This window comes from Labrus bergylta, chromosome 5 (genome assembly GCF_963930695.1).
Source record: "Labrus bergylta chromosome 5, fLabBer1.1, whole genome shotgun sequence".
Lineage (NCBI taxonomy): Eukaryota > Metazoa > Chordata > Actinopteri > Labriformes > Labridae > Labrus > Labrus bergylta.
In genome coordinates, this window is record NC_089199.1 from 25,135,782 (window position 1) to 25,154,537 (window position 18,756).

Sequence of the window (18,756 nt, forward strand, 5' to 3'; positions counted from 1 at the left end):
ACTGAGCCGAGCTTTAGCAGAGTCTCCGTCCTCTTTATAACACTTCACATGAACCCTGATGTCCCTCAGGTTAAAGAGATATTACAGTAAATAACATTCTTATATTTCTCTGAGTGTAAACACATAAAACCATCTTTATAAACATTTCAATCACAGCCTCACTCAAATATAAATTATAATATTTCCCTTTAATGTCCTTTCTGTGCTTCTCCTCACATATCAACAAAGATCTTTTATTCACAAACTGATGAACCACCTCTTCATTATTTATACACTTTAGACTCGTCTATATCTTTAAGTGATATTTCACCTGGATGCAAAGATCTCTACCAACGTTTATTCAAAGATCTGCAGAGCTGTTCAAACCCTCAAAGATCTTTTCTGTTTGGTCCGTCTCCGTTCTGGACGCCCCTCGGTTTGTCAGATATGAGAGCAGTTATCAGGTCAAACCAACAGGTGTTGCAGCGATGGAAGCGGGCAAGAGAACTGGTTCAGACAGAAGTGATTGTACCCGACCTAAAAAGCCTCTGCATGTTTCTAATAAACTCCACGAGCAGAAACGTGCTCAAACTAGGATCAATATTGGAGATGCTTTTGAAAAATGGAGAGAGGTTAGAACGCAGAAAGGTTTACAGACCGATGCAGAGCTGGTCTGTAAACACACAGCTGTTTAGAATTTAGACTGCAGTACCCATTTTAAACACTAGGTGTCATAGTTACATACTGCTCCTTTAATTAGTGTTTGAAACTATTTCACATAAAGAAAAGAGGTTGATGATATTTTTGGGCTTTTTCTGAGCGGAGAGAGTCAGAAACCGGGGGAGAGAAAGAGAGAGAGAGGGAGAGAGAGAGAGAGAGAGAGGCGATTAATATGCAGGAAAGGAGCCACGGGTCGGAGAAGCGCCCTCTTGTAGGACAAACCTCTACGCTACAGACGCCCATGAGTCGACAGTTTTTGACAGTTTTAGAGACAGCTGCTTCAAAATGTTCCATCCAAGTGAAATATGACTTTATCTGGATAAATACACATCTATAAACTCTGCACGCTGATACAGGATAAAACACATAAACAGGAGTGTTGCCACGGCAACAGTGAGTGAGTAACAGGTTGAGTGATACTGTGCAACAGAGCTGCTCTAATACAGCGTTGATTCGTACATTCATTAAGTCTCAAAGTTAAATGCTACGGCTGTGTGTGACTGTGTGCATGTTGTTCAATCTGTAAATAAAGTTTGAATTAAGTCCAGGTGAGGCTTTCAGGTGTGAAAAGCTGTTTTTCAGGTGTTTTTCTGGTGTGAACAGCTGTTTTTCAGGTGTTTTTCAGGTGTGATCTGGAGCAGGATCCTCTGGAGTGTGAGTCTCTCTGCAGCAGCAGGATGATTGCGATTAATGAGGCTGATCTCAGGTCAGGACCTGGACTCTGCTGACGTGTCCTTCAGGTGAACTCCTGATTTCAAACAGCTGCTGGAGCAGTGAGCTGCAGCTTTGACCACTGACCTCTGACCCCTAACAGTGGAGCATAGAGCGGTTCGTCTGCAGAGGACTCATTAAAGGTGAAACTTAAAGATGTCTCTGATCATGCAGCTCTGACGGGTTTCCTTCTCATTACTCGTTTTTTAAGCAACCTACTTCTCCCTGCAGCTGGGGGAGGCTAACAAAGAACAGTGGTCCCACATTTCTCCTTTACACGTCATGTTTCAGTCTGGGGGGTTTGTGCGTCCTCTGAAGGACTTTAATGACATCTGAGAGCGGCTCGTCCAGCACTCCTCGGTATAAATAGAAGATTTCTATTGAAACAGAGTCATCGCGCCGCAGACAGAATAAAGATCGATTTTCTGAGTCTGTGGTCGAGCAGCTCGAGTTCCTTCATGACATTCCAACACTCCTCTCCATCTGCAGTGAAGCGTGTTTCAGTTTGGTTTAAAGGCTCGTGTATTTATGAGTCCACTCCTGGCAGCGTGAACGTACTTCCTGTTGCATTAGTTCTGATTTAGAGAAATGTGACGACAACATTTGGGCTTCCCACCCTAAGCGTGACATCACAGCAACATGGCCGCTGGGGGAATATATTCAAGTAACAACAAACCAAAATATGAATATAACACGTGTGCTAAAATCATAACCTGTTTTAACAAAGACGAGCGGGACTGAAACAGTCGGGTGAAATAGAAAGGGCACGTCACCTTGTGGTCTCCGTAGTTCTCCGTCTTCCCCTCTAAGAGTTTTTAAAATCAAAGTGATCTCTGATCTGCGTCCCCCTCTCTGACCGGACCTCAGACCTGGCTCTCTCTAGACCTCAGACCGTGCTCTTTCTAGACCTCAGACCAGGCTCTTTCTACACCTCAGACCGAGCTCTCTCTAGACCTCAGACCGGGCTCTTTCTAGACCTCAGACCGAGCTCTTTCTAGACCTCAGACCGGGCTCTTTCCAGACCTCAGACCGAGTTCTCTCTAGACCTCAGATCCTCATACCGGGCTCTTTCTAGACCTCAGATCGGGCTCTCTCTAGACCTCAGACTGGGCTCTTTCTAGACCTCAGACCGAGCTCTCTCTAGACCTCAGACCGGGCTCTTTCTAGACCTCAGACCAAGCTCTCTCTAGACCTCAGACCCTCAGACTGGGCTCGCTCTAGACCTCAGACCGGGCTCTCTCTAGACCTCAGACTGGGCTCGCTCTAGACCTCAGACCGGGCTCTCTCTAGACCTCAGACCAAGCTCTCTCTAGACCTCAGACCAGGCTCTCTCTAGACCTCAGACCGGGCTCTCTCTAGACCTCAGACTGGGCTCTTTCTAGACCTCAGACCGGGCTCTCTCTAGACCTCAGACCGAGTTCTCTCTAGACCTCAGATCCTCATACCGGGCTCTCTCTAGACCTCAGACCAAGCTCTCTCTAGACCTCAGACCGGGCTCTCTCTAGACCTCAGGCCGGGCTCTCTCTAGACCTCAGACCCTCAGACTGGGCTCTCTCTAGACCTCAGACCGGGCTCTCTCTAGACCTCAGACCGGGCTCTCTCTAGACCTCAGACTGGGCTCGCTCTAGACCTCAGACCGGGCTCTCTCTAGACCTCAGACCAAGCTCTCTCTAGACCTCAGACCAGGCTCTCTCTAGACCTCAGACCGGGCTCTCTCTAGACCTCAGACCGGGCTCTCTCTAGACCTCAGACTGGGCTCTCACTAGACCTCAGACCGGGCTCTTTCTAGACCTCAGACCAGGCTCTTTCTACACCTCAGACCGAGCTCTTTCTAGACCTCAGACCGGGCTCTTTCCAGACCTCAGACCGAGCTCTCTCTAGACCTCAGATCCTCATACCGGCTCTTTCTAGACCTCAGACCGGGCTCTCTCTAGACCTCAGACCGGGCTCTTTCTAGACCTCAGACCGAGCTCTCTCTAGGCCTCAGACCCTCAGACTGGGCTCTCTCTAGACCTCAGACCAAGCTCTCTCTAGACCTCAGACCGGGCTCTCTCTAGACCTCAGGCCGGGCTCTCTCTAGACCTCAGGCCAGGCTCTCACTAGACCTCAGACCGGGCTCTTTCTAGACCTCAGACCAGGCTCTTTCTACACCTCAGACCGAGCTCTCTCTAGACCTCAGACCGGGCTCTTTCTAGACCTCAGACCGAGCTCTCTCTAGACCTCAGACCCTCAGACTGGGCTCGCTCTAGACCTCAGGCCAGGCTCTCTCTAGACCTCAGACCCTCAGACTGGGCTCGCTCTAGACCTCAGACCGGGCTCTCTCTAGACCTCAGACCGAGCTCTCTCTAGACCTCAGACCCTCAGACTGGGCTCGCTCTAGACCTCAGACCGGGCTCTCTCTAGACCTCAGACCGGGCTCTCTCTAGACCTCAGACTGGGCTCGCTCTAGACCTCAGACCGGGCTCTCTCTAGATCTCAGACCGAGCTCTCTCTAGACCTCAGACCCTCAGACTGGGCTCGCTCTAGACCTCAGACCGGGCTCTCTCTAGACCTCAGACTGGGCTCGCTCTAGACCTCAGACCGGGCTCTCTCTAGACCTCAGACCAAGCTCTCTCTAGACCTCAGACCGGGCTCTCTCTAGACCTCAGGCCGGGCTCTCTCTAGACCTCAGGCCAGGCTCTCACTAGACCTCAGACCGGGCTCTTTCTAGACCTCAGACCAGGCTCTTTCTACACCTCAGACCGAGCTCTCTCTAGACCTCAGACCGGGCTCTTTCTAGACCTCAGACCGAGCTCTTTCTAGACCTCAGACCGGGCTCTTTCCAGACCTCAGACCGAGCTCTCTCTAGACCTCAGATCCTCATACCGGCTCTTTCTAGACCTCAGACCGGGCTCTCTCTAGACCTCAGACCGGGCTCTTTCTAGACCTCAGACCGAGCTCTCTCTAGACCTCAGACCGGGCTCTTTCTAGACCTCAGACCAAGCTCTCTCTAGACCTCAGACCCTCAGACTGGGCTCGCTCTAGACCTCAGACCGGGCTCTCTCTAGACCTCAGACTGGGCTCGCTCTAGACCTCAGACCGGGCTCTCTCTAGACCTCAGACCGGGCTCTCTCTAGACCTCAGACCAAGCTCTCTCTAGACCTCAGACCGGGCTCTCTCTAGACCTCAGACCGGGCTCTCTCTAGACCTCAGACCGGGCTCTCTCTAGACCTCAGACTGGGCTCTCTCTAGACCTCAGACCGGGCTCTCTCTAGACCTCAGACCAAGCTCTCTCTAGACCTCAGGCCAGGCTCTCTCTAGACCTCAGACCCTCAGACTGGGCTCGCTCTAGACCTCAGACCGGGCTCTCTCTAGACCTCAGACCGAGCTCTCTCTAGACCTCAGACCCTCAGACTGGGCTCGCTCTAGACCTCAGACCGGGCTCTCTCTAGACCTCAGACCGAGCTCTCTCTAGACCTCAGACCTTCAGACTGGGCTCGCTCTAGACCTCAGACCGGGCTCTCTCTAGACCTCAGACCGGGCTCTCTCTAGACCTCAGACCAAGCTCTCTCTAGACCTCAGACCGGGCTCTCTCTAGACCTCAGACCGGGCTCTCTCTAGACCTCAGACCGGGCTCTCTCTAGACCTCAGACCGGGCTCTCTCTAGACCTCAGACCAAGCTCTCTCTAGACCTCAGGCCAGGCTCTCTCTAGACCTCAGACCCTCAGACTGGGCTCGCTCTAGACCTCAGACCGGGCTCTCTCTAGACCTCAGACCGAGCTCTCTCTAGACCTCAGACCCTCAGACTGGGCTCGCTCTAGACCTCAGACCGGGCTCTCTCTAGACCTCAGACCGGGCTCTCTCTAGACCTCAGACCGGGCTCGCTCTAGACCTCAGACCGGGCTCTCTCTAGACCTCAGACCGAGCTCTCTCTAGACCTCAGACCCTCAGACTGGGCTCGCTCTAGACCTCAGGCCAGGCTCTCTCTAGACCTCAGGCCAGGCTCTCACTAGACCTCAGACCGGGCTCTCACTAGACCTCAGACCAAGCTCTCTCTAGACCTCAGACCGGGCTCTCTCTAGACCTCAGACCCTCAGACTGGGCTCGCTCTAGACCTCAGGCCAGGCTCTCTCTAGACCTCAGACCAAGCTCTCTCTAGACCTCAGACCGGGCTCTCTCTAGACCTCAGACCATCAGACCGGTCCTCCCTCATGCAGAGTCCCTCCCTGACTGTCCCCTCCTCCTGCAGGATGAGGACTCTGTTTACGTCTTATTTCTGTGACCTCACGGCGCCGTGCGACCTCTCAGGTGAACGCCGTCTCTCTCTGCATCAGTCTGTGCTCTCTGCAGCTCTCTGAGGTTCTTTTAAAGACACAGCGTCTGAGGCTCGTTCGGGTTCACTGCTCGTTCACGTCACTTTGGATTTGCTGAGTCAGAAAAACGCAAATGTGTGTCAGAGCGGGTAGCGCCGCAGCCGAGCGCCGAGGGCAGAAACACAGAGGTCACGTGAACACACAGAACGACTGATTTATTCATGAGACTAAATGTGGTTCAGTTTACGAGGAGGAGAAAAGGTTTGTGTTTGTGAGGAGAGTTTTTTCTGTCCTGAAGGACGCCTCAGTGGAGATGAGAAACACAACAAAGATATCCTGCTGCTCCAGAGATCACAAACACACCGAGAGATGATCACCCAGTGACCTCAAAGTCAAATCCTTTGGGCTGAAATCAAAACGTTTCTCAGATTTCTGCAGAACATTTCAGGGAAGTTTAATGTGCTCACGTTGTGAATGAGATTCTTTTCAGAGTAAAGTAACTAAAAATGGACTGTTTGTTAAAGCAGTTTGATCACTGATTCAGAACTTTGAAGACTCTATTTACATTTTGAACAATATAAATCATTTGACAGTCCTAATTTTAATTCATTAAATGGTTCCCGCGTTCTGAACTTGTTCTCACATTTTAGAGAAAAAAATAAATCAAACATTTAAAAAAACGCAGGACTAAATAAATCTATTTGTGATCCGTGACCACTTCCTGTTTCTGTGGTAACCTTCCATCTGCCAGAAGGTTCTTACTGTATTTCAAAATAAAAGCAGGGTTGTATCCAAACAGGAAGTTATGAAAACTCAGCGAAGACAATACTGATAACATTTCAAAATAAAAGCATGACAAAAACGGTTCCAAATGCAAACTAATGGAATTTATGTTAACGCTCCACGACTAAATAAAAAAAACACATTGAATAAAAAAGGTGTTTCCTGTTTTGCATACCTGCGCTGCGTATTTGGTTTGTGAGCTTCTGCTGGTCGTTTACATCCGACACGTCGACACCGAATATTTACAGAATATTTTACTGACCGATAAAAACTAGTTTTTAGAAACAGCTCGAGAGCTCGATGTCCTCACAAATACAGAGGCACCAACTGTGTGTGTGTGTGTGTGTGTGTGCGTGTGTGTGTGTCCATGTGTGTCTGTGTGTGTGTGTGTGTGTGTGTGTCTGTGTGTGTGTTTAGTACAGTGTATGTGTGTGTCTGTGTGTATGTGGCTACAATGCCCTCAGTTAACTGTTTCACAGATGTCATTACATCAGCATATTAATAATAATATTGGCGTATAGTACAGTGTGTGTGTGTGTAGTACAGTGTGTGTGTGTGTGTGTGTAGTACAGTGTGTGTGTAGTACAGTGTGTGTGTGTGTTTGTAGTACAGTGTGTGTGTGTGTGTGTGTGTGTGTAGTACAGTGTGTGTAGTAGAGTGTGCGTGTGTAGTGCTGTGAGTGTGTGTGTGTGTGTATGTAGTACAGTGTGTTTGTGTAGTACTGTGTGTGTGTGTGTGTGTGTGTGTGTGTGTGTGTGTGCGTGTAGTACTGTGTGTGTGTGTGTGTGTGTGTGTGTGTAGTACTGTGTGTGTGTGTGTGTGTGTGTGTGTGTGTGTGTGCGTGTAGTACTGTGTGTGTGTGTGTGTGTGTGTGTGTGTGTGTAGTACTGTGTGTGTGTGTGTGTAGTACTGTGTGTGTGTGTGTAGTACTGTGTGTGTGTGTGTAGTACTGTGTGTGTGTGTGTGTGTGTGTGTAGTACTGTGTGTGTGTGTGTAGTACTGTGTGTGTGTGTGTGTGTGTAGTACTGTGTGTGTGTGTTTACTCATTAAGGCATAATAAGACATTAATAACGTGTTTACATATCATACACAGGAGGGGGCGCTGTGCCACATTAAAGGTTCATTCATCATAAAACATCTTTGTGTTCGTCAGAAATCAGACTTCACGTCTTTATGACTGAGAAAAACATTTCTCATCATGTGTGACATTTACAGCCCGCAGCAGTCGAAGCTGTCTGACAAATCAGAAACTTACATCGAAATAAACGCCGATTTAGATTCTCTTGCAATGTTTGACCACAAGGGGGCTCCAAAAACAACCTGCACCTCGTGGTGGTGTGTTCAGCACCATTAAGTAAAACCTTTTGTGGTCGCACGCTAATATTAATCTGAGGCCGTGCAGCAGAGGAAGACTTCTCAAGCTAATGTTTTTGTTAGGGGAGGTACACACCGAGCCCACCGTCAGGGGGCGGGGCCTGCCAGGGCTGGTCAGAGAGAGTCGACGCACAGAAGTCCTTTCTCATGTAGCGTCAGTAAGTTGACGAAGAATTATGAACGAGTGTTCAAACGCCGCTGTTTGTGTATCCTCGAGTTCTCGCCTCTCCCACACTAACCAATCAGCAACGAGCTGTTTGGCGTTTGAACTGAGTTAGACTTTTGGCTCGACAGCGGCGGACAGAAGAGGACGCAGCAGTCGGTTTTCGTCGCACTTCGCTCGTGGTCGTCAGGGTGGCCTCTAGGGTAAAATAACGTAGATATCAAAGTAAACGTTAAAATAAACTTTGAAATCAAACGTCAGTCCTCGTTTTGTAGATCGATGACGTTTTTATTTCACGAGATGAAGTCTTGGACTTTCTCCACTCAAAAGAAACCGAAACAAAGAGCTTAAAGACGCTAAAAAGCTTCTTTTTAAAAACTCGTTGTTTCGTTTTTTTATTGCACAGATCAGATCGCAGAAACTGAAAGTCCATCTCTCTCAGGAAGGTTTAACCATGTTTGTATTTTCAGATGCTGTAGCTCATAAACGTCACACCGGAGTGAAATATCTCGTTCTGAATGTTTATCCGTGTGTGAGCGACCAGCACACGTCAACGTTTCTCTGTGTCGATGTCCCGATAAAGACGCTTTCTAGACTTATTCACAGCAGCAGGTGGAGTATGTCATCACATTAATCTAACAGCTACGTAAGGAGCGTGACAGATCATTTCAACATTTGACTTCATAAATAAAGTTTTTTCTGCAGCAGCGTGCAGCGCCGTCGCACACAATGTGCTTCAACACTTTCATAATATATTCAAACTGTGATATAGTGTTTATCTCATTAGTGTGCTCTGTTCCCACGCTGCCACATTCTTACCTCTCTTCTTCTTCTTCTTCTTCTGCCTCTTTAAGTCAGTCTGTGATTGGTCAGAATAAATATCCTCACACTCGCTCCAGCAGACTTGCGCTCGACACGTGCTCCTCCAGTCGGCACAAACGGGGGACTTGCATCGCTTTGCGTCCCCCATGGTTACAGCTTGCTCAGAGGGCGGCTGCAAAGTGAAAGTAGAGGACGCTTAGATGACTCCGTGTGCAGCATTTAAAGAAGAAGAAGAAGAAGAAGAAGCAGCAGCAGGAGGAGGGTTCCTGCTCGGTCCGGCCTGGGTTTGATTCCTTGTCTCTGAGTGTTCAACCTGAAACTCCCCACCGCCCTCCCCGCCCTCCCTTCCCTCGTCCTCCCCCGTCGCCAGCTGCTTCATCCTCAGGTTGATGGAGCCATAAGTCCTCTTGGGTCGGACGAACGCCGCCCTGCGTCGGTACATCTCGCCCCTGCAGATGGACACCATGAGCAGCACGGACAGGAACATCCCGCCCAGCGTCAGCAGGCCCAGCCCCGCGATGATGCACTTGTCCAGGTGCGCGCCCAGCTGGGCGTAGTACATCTCCAGCTTCTCCATCTGACGCGCAGACACCGAGTTGGGGTCCACTTTGGCCTCTCGGGGGATGGTGTAGGCGATGACCACGAGGACGATCCCGCTCACCAGGAACACTAGGGCGAAGATGAAGCCATAGTCTGCAGAGTGATCGTCGGCGGGGTTATACTCGGTGAAGTCCTGACTTTCCTCCTGACCGCCGCCACCGCCATCCTCCTCATCGTATGAGCGTGGAGAGAGCTCCTGACGCTGCTCCACCTGAGAAAAGAAAACAATTTTTTTTTTACACCTTCACCGTAACATCTGAAAATCAGACACACTGCGTCAACAGACAGAAGCAACGAGGCTCCACCCTCTCCAGATGTGGTCGTTTCTGCAACAAGATGGTGGCAGCTTGATGTCAAACGTGAGGCTTCAAATCAATCGATCACAAACCCATTGGGGACGCCAGCTTCTTACGAACAATCTGGCACCATAAAAAAAATCTGAGATCGTGAAACCAAACCACTGACCGAAAATAAAAAAGTAAAAAGTAAAATCATCGCTGTGTCTCGTTTACCTTGCTGTTCGCTGAAGTAGAAGGCGGACATCCTGCAGACACGGTCGCCCCCTGCTGGTAGTCGTACTCTTCGTCCTGCTGGTAGGAGGCGTTCTCGAACCCGCGGACTGAGCATCCCGCTGCGCTCGCTGTCCAGGAGGACGAGGGCGGAGTCGGAGACACGCCCCGCCCGCCTACCCCGCCCCGCAGCTCTCTGAGCTCTACGGCGTTAAAAGACGACTCCATGGACGTCGGCTCGCTGTGCTCATGTCTTCACCATCGCTCCTGTCGACATCATCACTGACCACAGAAGAAGAGACGACAGGAAGTGTGAAACTTCATAAAACACAGTTAAAGAGTCTGCGCACGAAACATTCCTCTCTGTTCACAAACGTGTTTAAATCTGTGAGCCGAGGTTATCCTTCCACCTTGACAGGTGCGGCACGTCAAGATGCTGATTGGACAGCAGGATTGTTGCACAGGTGTGCCCGAGGCTGGTCACAATAAATGGACAGTTTTATCACACAGCACAAAGACACACATGACTACGACGCTTGTTTTATATTTTTGGGTGATTTTTTTGCGTTTAAAGGATCGGACAGCTGAAGGGGAACAGGAGACGTGAGGAGGAGAGGGACGAGGTCATACATGGGGGGCGCATCATAACCGCTAGGCTATTGGCCCAAGTTTTGAGGGAGCGTGCAATTGGCATGCTGACTGCAGGCATGTCCACAATCTGTTCACTCTGTTAGTGTTGATATTTAGGTCGAGTCCAGCTCACCTTGGTATTTACTTATTCCCACATTTTGCTCCTCTCATCTCGATGATCGCTGTCACTTTCTGTTGAGCCCAATGAAAGATACAGTCAGATCCTAAATCCTAAACACACACACACACACACACACACACACACACACACACACACACACACACACACACACACACACACACACACACACACATACACACACGGTGCAAGGTGCGTCAAAAACAGGTAAGAGGAGACAGGTGTCTGTATCTCCTCTCCAATAATTAAATACCTGCAGCCAATCCAGCGCTACCTTATTATTCTATTGAGCATGAAAGCATTTATTTAGCAGAGAATCACCTGTCAGTGTTCCTGTTTCAGGTGAACACCTCCTCACAGCTCCGGGCGTGATCTTCACTCATGCACATTAAGGACTCAGGTCAAACAGCAGCCTCTGTGTGTGTGTGTGTGTGTGTGTGTGTGTGTGTGTGTGTGTGTGTGTGTGTGTGTGTGTGTGTGTGTGTGTGTGTGTGTGTGTGTGTGTGTGTGTGTGTGTGTGTGTTATCAAAGCATGTTTACAGCTGTAGTTTTCATTACCTAAGCCTTAAATCTGTCCTGCTGTCACAGTTCATCTTCACCACGTCATCATGTTTGAGTTAGCCACTAATCAACCCGGAAACATCCCGTTTTTATCTGCTTTTAGAGCCCGTTTCTCTGCACGACCTCCTGGCTGTGAGGCTGCACAACTGACACAGTTTTTTATCCGAACATGACGCCTGATGGCCGGCAGAGAGTCTGGGAGACTGCCGGCCATCAGAACCGTGACCTTGTGATGCGCAAAACTGCCCAAACACGGAGCACAAGGCTGCCCCGTGAGTGTGTGTGTGTGTGTGTGTGTGTGTGTGTGTGTGTGTGTGTGTGTGTGTGTGTGTGTGTGTGTGTGTGTGTGTGTGTGTGTGTGCGTAAGCGAGATAATATCAGCCGGGACTGATAAGCAGCACACCGTCTGACATGTTATTCATTACCCGGACCAGACGGCTGATAACCCGGACTCAGACCGGAGGGATAACCCGGGTCAAACAGGATGATCTGTGGGTCATATTTAGGCTAAATACGCGCCTGTTTCTCCAGCGGAAAACACCGGGGAGGATGTAGTATCCAGGCAGGCAGCATCCACCCCTCCACCCCGCGAAATGACGAGTAAACACGGCCCCGATCAGCGTCGATAATCTGCGGGGTGATCGATGAGAGGAGGGCAGGGGAGGGATCGGAGGGACAACCGGGTCTTACCTGGAGAGGGAGCCGCGCGGCCGGGCAGGAGTCAGGAGGACATCCGGAGAGATGGAGGCTGCTGGAGGAGGATGAGGAGGATGAGGATGAGAGAGAGCGCGAGAGGGAGAGACTGAAACTGAGCATGCGCAGAAAGCATGGGTTCTCTGCTGGTGTCAGTGGAGCGGGTGGTGATGGAGCTGATGGAGACACATCAGAGAGGTGAAGAAAATAAATAAATAAAGTTTATTTTAAACATCACCAATGACAATAATGAGATGATTTTTTTTATTTTCTGGAAAGTAAAATGATTAAAAACATTTTTTAATTTAATTAAAGACAGACGGACAGAAACATTGTCTCCCCCCGCCCCCTCCTCTCTAGAGTCGATGCTCACGCAGGTTGCCATGTGGTGGACACTGAAGCTTCAGTGTTTAGCCAGCTCTGCATCGGTCTGTAAACTTTTCTGCGTTCTAACCTCTCTCCATTTTTCAAAAGCATCTCCAATATTGATCCTAGTTTGAGCACGTTTCTGCTCGTGGAGCTTATTAGAAACATGCAGAGGCTTTTTAGGTCGGGTACAATCACTTCTATCTGAACCAGTTCTCTTTCTCTGAATGTTAATCGTTGGGGTGTTTGCAGCGTGTTTGCCCTTGTAGGCCGCTGCAGGAAGCCGATTCTTGGACTGTTTTAATGACCAAAGGACGGAGGAACTCACAACAGAAACCCTGAGGCAGAGATTGTGTCGTCAGGCAGTTTTCACTGACTTCCTTTCCCTCTGCTGCTCCTCTCTGAGCTCAGGAAACATCGTCCGTCTGTGAGATGACAACCCGCGTAAAATCATCAGCCCGTGAAAATGTAGAATAATCAGGCGTCACGGCGGCGGTGATCATTTTTCTTCAGCCTCTGGTAGATTATCTGCGCTCACCTTGTGCAGCCGTGAGGTCAGAGGAAACGTTTCAGAGGCTTTTCTCTCCTCACACAGGCGTCCTAAATACAGAGCCGGGCTAATTTTAGAGCTTTGTGTTACTGGAGGGAGAGAGGATCATGTGTTCAGGAGGATGTCAAGCTTTATGGGTTTCTTTTATTCCTCTCAGATACAGCAGCAGTCGACTACAAGTCTTTTTACATGAGAATATTAAACTGAAACGGAGACAAACCGACTGCAGGCAGATTTTAAAATGTAAAGGCATTAGTCATTGTGTCGTGTATGAGAGAGAACATTTGTCTTTTTTGAACAACTGAAGGATGGAGCATTGGTACATGTCGTTATAAGAAAATACCACATGAACTGCCCAAGCAGCAACCTCCAATGCTGAAGTGTAAAATCCTGCAGTTCCTCGAGTGTCCACTAGAGGCTGGCTGCAGAAGCACAGGAAGTCACATACACACCCATTCTAAAAAGCCTGTTTTTACAGCAGAGATTAACATGTTTACAGCCTGGTTCAAAAAAACAAATAGGTCTGATTATCTCATTTCTCGATCGACACACACTGTACAAGGGGTGGATGTTTTGATGACTCATCAGTTTTGATTTGACGAAGGATAAGAGTTATTCACAATAAGGCGTGTAGCTGACCTGATTGACAGGCGGGCGCGGTGTAACTGTTCATCAGGAGTTTTAAAACCCGCCTCAGCTCCAGCTCTCAGTCTGTCGTTAGGTTGACTGAAAGTTAGACTGAGACAGCATTTCCAGCATGGAGACCGCCATCGATGGGACTCCAGCGCCCCCTGCAAGAACAGACGGGTGACGTCACTCAGGGTCCTACAGTCTTCGGATATAACTGAGACTCTTCATTGGTTGTCAGTTTACACGGGACTTTTGCAACACGTCTGCCGGGAAAGATCCCCACATGTGAAACAGATGTTGTGACGCCGCTTATAAATGATCAGCTGATATTCTCAGTCAACAGGAAACAGTTTTATTATTTCAAAAGAGTAAATATTTTTAACGACAGAAGATCATGTTCATGCTCTTCTTACAAGTGTTAATTTATGGAGGATTTGTTTTTGAGTGCAGAGTCTGAAGGTAGCGTGCAGGTTTTAATCATGTTTACAGTATATTCACTTGTCATTAAAGATGAAGTCAGCAGCTTCCTCCTTCAAAATAAAATACAGACTTCTCCTAAAGTGAAGTTGCTCCATCGTCCCTTCTGGGCCTCCATACATGTCTGATGGTGACTGTGTCTGCAGAGACTCTGTCCTCTGACTGGATTTTACTGTTCTGCTTTGTTCTGGTTGACTCTGGACGTTTCTGGGCGGAGCTGGTGTGTTTCCTCCAGCCAATGAAAGCGCAGCAGGTGAGTTTAGGAGTGGATATAATTCAGGGATCGGACGCGATTCAAAACCGGTGAATATGACGAGTTATTAATATCGTGCTTTAAGAGCGGGCGTCTCTTCAGCTGATTAAACCGTGGGCTCAGACTTCTTCCTCCCTCTGCTGGTTTAGCTCTGCATCTGAAAAACAACAGAGCACAGTTAAAACCATTATATGGATGTTAATGTACGAACACAAAAGACACAAACAAGGAGAACAAAGCTGGAGAAACACACAGAGAAACATTGTTTGGAGGGATTCGGTTTGGTGCGCTTTGGGGCCCACTGAAGGTCTCTGAGTGCAACTGCACTGTTTTAAAGAGGACATTTCATCCCCCTTCTCCCCCTTTTCAAACAGTCCCCTGTGGTCTAAATGAAACATCTGTGCTGTGCTTTGGTCAAAATATAACATAAATCAAGCACCAGAGGAGGTTTGTGACCCTGTATAAACCAGCTCTCTCAGAACGCTCCGTTTTGGTGTGTGTGTCTCTTTAAATGCAATGAGCCCCCCCTGAGTAGACGTCACTCCTTCGCAAGCGAGAATAAAAATGACGGACCTGCTCAAAAGTTTTGTTCTAGTCTGGGGGTGGAGTCCATGGGTGGAGACACCAGGGGAGGGTAGGGTATTTATTTTTACCAGAATCCCACTGTGACATCACAAGGAGAGCACATTAGAAACTGAGCATTTTTCTCTGTGTTGTAAGACTTATGCAGACCACAAACAAAGGACTGGATGGATTTATTTCACATTTTGTGGGTCACTCAGGTTACCCAAATATATGTTCAAAAACACTGTACAAGTGGATTTTTCAGACTATATCCCCTTTAAACACAGTGTACCGACATAACCAGCTCGGCGTCAGGCTTGCAGCCCTCTGTAAAAGCCTTTCAAATATTGAATCCAGTCCAGCTTCTTGTCTGGTCAGGTCTTGTGTCCACATGGTGCCAACTATGACTTGTACCCACATCCTCCTCGCTGTGATAGCAGGGCCGTCATTATCATTGAGCTCATCATCCAGACATAGTAGGAGGTCAAACATCCAGCCGTCATCAACAGACTGTTGTCTGCCGCTCTGTGTGTGGAGTCTGCATGTTCTCCCTGTGAATATGTGGGTTCTCTCCGGGTACTCCAGCTTCCTCCCACAGTCCAAAGACATGCTCGTTAGGTTAACTGTTGACTCTAAATTGTCCGTAGGTGTGAATGTGAGTGTGGCTGGTTGTTTGTCTATATGTCAGCCCTGTGATTGGCTGGTGACCAGACCAATCCAGGAGCTGGGATTGGCACAGTAAAAGCGGTAAAGATAATGGATGGATGGAATGTCTACTATAATCTTTATTGGTGTTTCGTTAGCGTGTCAATGGCGTGAACAGAGATACAGTCTGCTCTCTCTTAAGTCCCTGACACACCGAGCAGACGGCAAAGAAATAGTGGCGACAAAGGCATCGCCTGTGTCGTTGGCAGGCGATGCCTTTTGTCTTGCCCAAAAATTGACACTTCAACACACCGCAAGACTAAAGCCGACGACCAACCACCACATACATCCTGCGCACGCGTGAGAGGCAATAACTCTCCATGCCAGCAGGGGGCGGTAGTCTGTAATCGTCATTCCAAAAAGGGGAAACCAGAAGAGGACGAAGAAGAACGTGGATAAATAAACCGTTGTTGTGATACGAGAAGACCATATTATCACCGCTGTCGCTCAACACTCGTAATATAGGAACTTCTAATGGAGAATGATGTCTGATAAAAAGTTGAATATGGCGCTGGTGTTGTCAGCTCTGGGTCTTTTATTAGTGGAACAAGGATAGAAGAGGCGCTTCCGTATTTCTTCCCGTGCACTGGCTCTCCTGTTTCGCTTAGCTGAACAGCCAATCAGAGAGATTCCTAACCCAAACCGCGCCGGCTAAACATGTGGAATTGGCCAAAAAAAGGCCAACTGGGGCCGACAGGCAGCGACGGAGCAAAAACTAGGGCAACGACCGCTCACCAGAACCGACGGCCATCTGTCTCCTTGGTGAGTCAGGGCCTTTACAGTTGTCATGATACCTTTGATATGATTCCAGTAAAAGTAAAACATCTGACAACAAAAATAGAAGTTCTTGATACCCAATATTGAGTAATTTTTTTTTTTAGTTGACAACAAATGCAGACGAACTCCTGCAACTCGGGGACAACTCACCTGTAGGGTGACGGGCTTATCAGAGGGGGCAGGTGGTGAATAGGAAGGGGGCGGAGCTTGTGCAGCCATTGATGTACTTCCAGGTGTGACAAAGACAGTTAAAAGCTTCAATACAAAAACAAAGAGAGAACATCACATCAACATATCTATGTCAGTGTTTGTTACAGTTAATATCCATGGACTGTATATTACAGTATATGTATTTACACAGTGTATTTTTAGGGCTTTTTGTGCCTTTAATTGAGAAACAGTACAGTCGATAGATTCAGAAATCAGGGAGAGAGTCGGGAATGACATGCGGGAAAGGAGCCACAGGTGGGATTTGAACCTGGGCCTCCCGCTTGGAAGAGCAAGCTCCGCCTCCTCCATGTTAACAGATGGGATATGGGTCAAAGTATGAAATCAGAATTCTCAAACGAGGTTTCTGTCTTTATCATTCTTATCACGCTGATTTATGTCACAGTGTTTGTTTTAATGAGGGTGTTTTGGCTTCACGTTTGTACAACGGGAGTAGACGGAGGTGCATCGTCCATATGACTATACAGTCAATGATGAATGGGTCTGTTTGAACTCACCTGTTCCTTACAGGTACATTCACAGGTAGCTAAGGAGGCAAACACTATGACTGTTAGCGAAACAGCCAGCTGCAAGAAGTGGAACACAACCAGGACCCCGAAGAAACCCTCAACCAGACCCTGCAACACACACACACACACACACACACACACACACACACACACACACACACACACACACACACACACACACACACACACACACACACACACACACACACACACACACACACACACACACACACACACACACACACACGCACACGCAGGCACACATGACACGTTTTATTTCTGTTTCCTGCTGGCTTTTAAAATCTGTGCAAAGGGTGTTCTCGTTTCTTGTATGACCTGATCTGATGCTAACTGCCCAGTAAAAGTTTAATGCCGGAATCGTGGGTGTAGTTTGCAGTGGGGTGGGGCCACAAGCAGTATTTGTATTCAGTGACTTTTTTTCAAATCCGCCTACTACAAAGTACTATCTAATGTAGCATGCCGTATGTACTACATACTGCGTTGGACAGTAGTCTGTAGACTGACCTCCAGATGTGGTTATTCTACACCAGGACCGGCAAAGCTGTTTTTTAGTCTTGGAATGAGGAAGTAAACAACAGCCCAGCTGACATCAAATGCCGCCACAGCGTAGCGTTCAAATACAGTCTGAAAAAAGCTGACAAGAGATTCATTTACATTTTTATGATTCAGAGACTGTTCTGATGCAGACTGAAGATTTCTCCAGAATCAGTACGACATCCAGGTATTTTTGTCACACTGAGGATCTCACATTTGTTCTCATATGGACGGACTACTAGGATAGTGGGAGGTTTAGAAAACCGCCTGTGTTCACTCTGCAGTGCAGTAAGGGGAACATTCAACCCTTTGAGTGTTTTCACCATTTCATGGTGTCTTTTTGACTCATTTGCAAAGTGGTGCCCATGAACCTGACAGGATCACACCTGGAGAATACGAACAGCTGAAGATCTGTATCTGCTTTATTAGATTTGCAATGATTATTGTGGTTCATGATTGTTAATCTATAACTGTGTTTTATACTTCTTTAGAGTCAATCATGTTTTACAAGTAATAAAAGTCATGTTTTATGTTTTTATACAAACCGATGTCCGTGAAGCGTCGACAGACAGAAGGACGGCCATTATAAATGAAGTTATAGCAGAAGATATGTTCAAGGACAAAGCAGTTTTCACCTAGAAGAGGACAGAGGACATGACAAAGGACAGAAGACACGTCGTCCCACAAAAACATGAAAACGTGAAAAAGTTCTGACAGAGTGGATAAATACAAAGTTACTCACCAGATAGATGCTGGAAAATTTCCAAACAGCCACTGTGATGGAGCCAGTTATGATATACTGAGACAGAAACAAATGAATTGTAAAACATGGACGTTAAATCTTCCTTTAAAACTTTTTTTTTAATGTTTAAGTTAAAACTGTTGATATTATTCTTTATGATGCCCGACATAAGAGTGTCCACTGAGATCATCATCTTGTAAACGTATATCACTGTGTGGTTAAAATCAAACTTTAAATAAATTAAATTCACGTTAAAGACTCACGAGCAACGCTCCCCACACAAAGGTACCGCTATACACCACTAGCAGGGGAAATCCATCCATTGCCATGGGGATCCCAAACAAAATCACCATCATGCCGATCATGATCTGAACCACCTGCAAAAACACACACACACATTATAAACTAAATTACCTGTTTAATT

The 18,756-nt window shown here is 47.8% G+C and overlaps 1 protein-coding gene across 4 annotated transcripts; it reads right to left on the bottom strand.

Annotated features, from left to right (window-relative positions):
* Window positions 1–6,140: 6,140 nt before the first annotated feature.
* Window positions 6,141–18,154, bottom strand: tmem74b (transmembrane protein 74B). Of its 4 annotated transcripts, none has more exons than XM_065955272.1 (7): window positions 18,136–18,154; window positions 17,024–17,143; window positions 13,532–14,409; window positions 11,974–12,152; window positions 10,717–10,775; window positions 9,957–10,235; window positions 6,141–9,655 (listed from the first exon to the last, which is right to left on the bottom strand). In XM_065955272.1, exons 6-7 carry the CDS (start codon window positions 10,179–10,181, stop codon window positions 9,041–9,043), a joined length of 840 nt encoding a protein of 279 aa, XP_065811344.1. In that variant the 5' UTR covers window positions 10,182–10,235; window positions 10,717–10,775; window positions 11,974–12,152; window positions 13,532–14,409; window positions 17,024–17,143; window positions 18,136–18,154; the 3' UTR covers window positions 6,141–9,040. The 4 variants fall into 4 exon arrangements, with proteins under 4 accessions (XP_065811344.1, XP_065811343.1, XP_065811345.1 ...); XM_065955271.1 differs by having other exon boundaries at window positions 10,717–10,814; XM_065955273.1 differs by lacking the exon at window positions 10,717–10,775.
* Window positions 18,155–18,756: the final 602 nt, after the last annotated feature.

Excerpts from the sequence above, each read along its gene's own strand:
- tmem74b (XM_065955273.1), bottom strand. The coding sequence starts at position 10,181 with ATGGAGTCGTCTTTTAACGCCGTAGAGCTCAGAGAGCTGCGGGGCGGG. Across the intron at positions 9,656-9,956 it reads CTACTTCAGCGAACAGCAAG|GTGGAGCAGCGTCAGGAGCT; the intron begins GTAAACGAGACA and ends TTCTTTTCTCAG.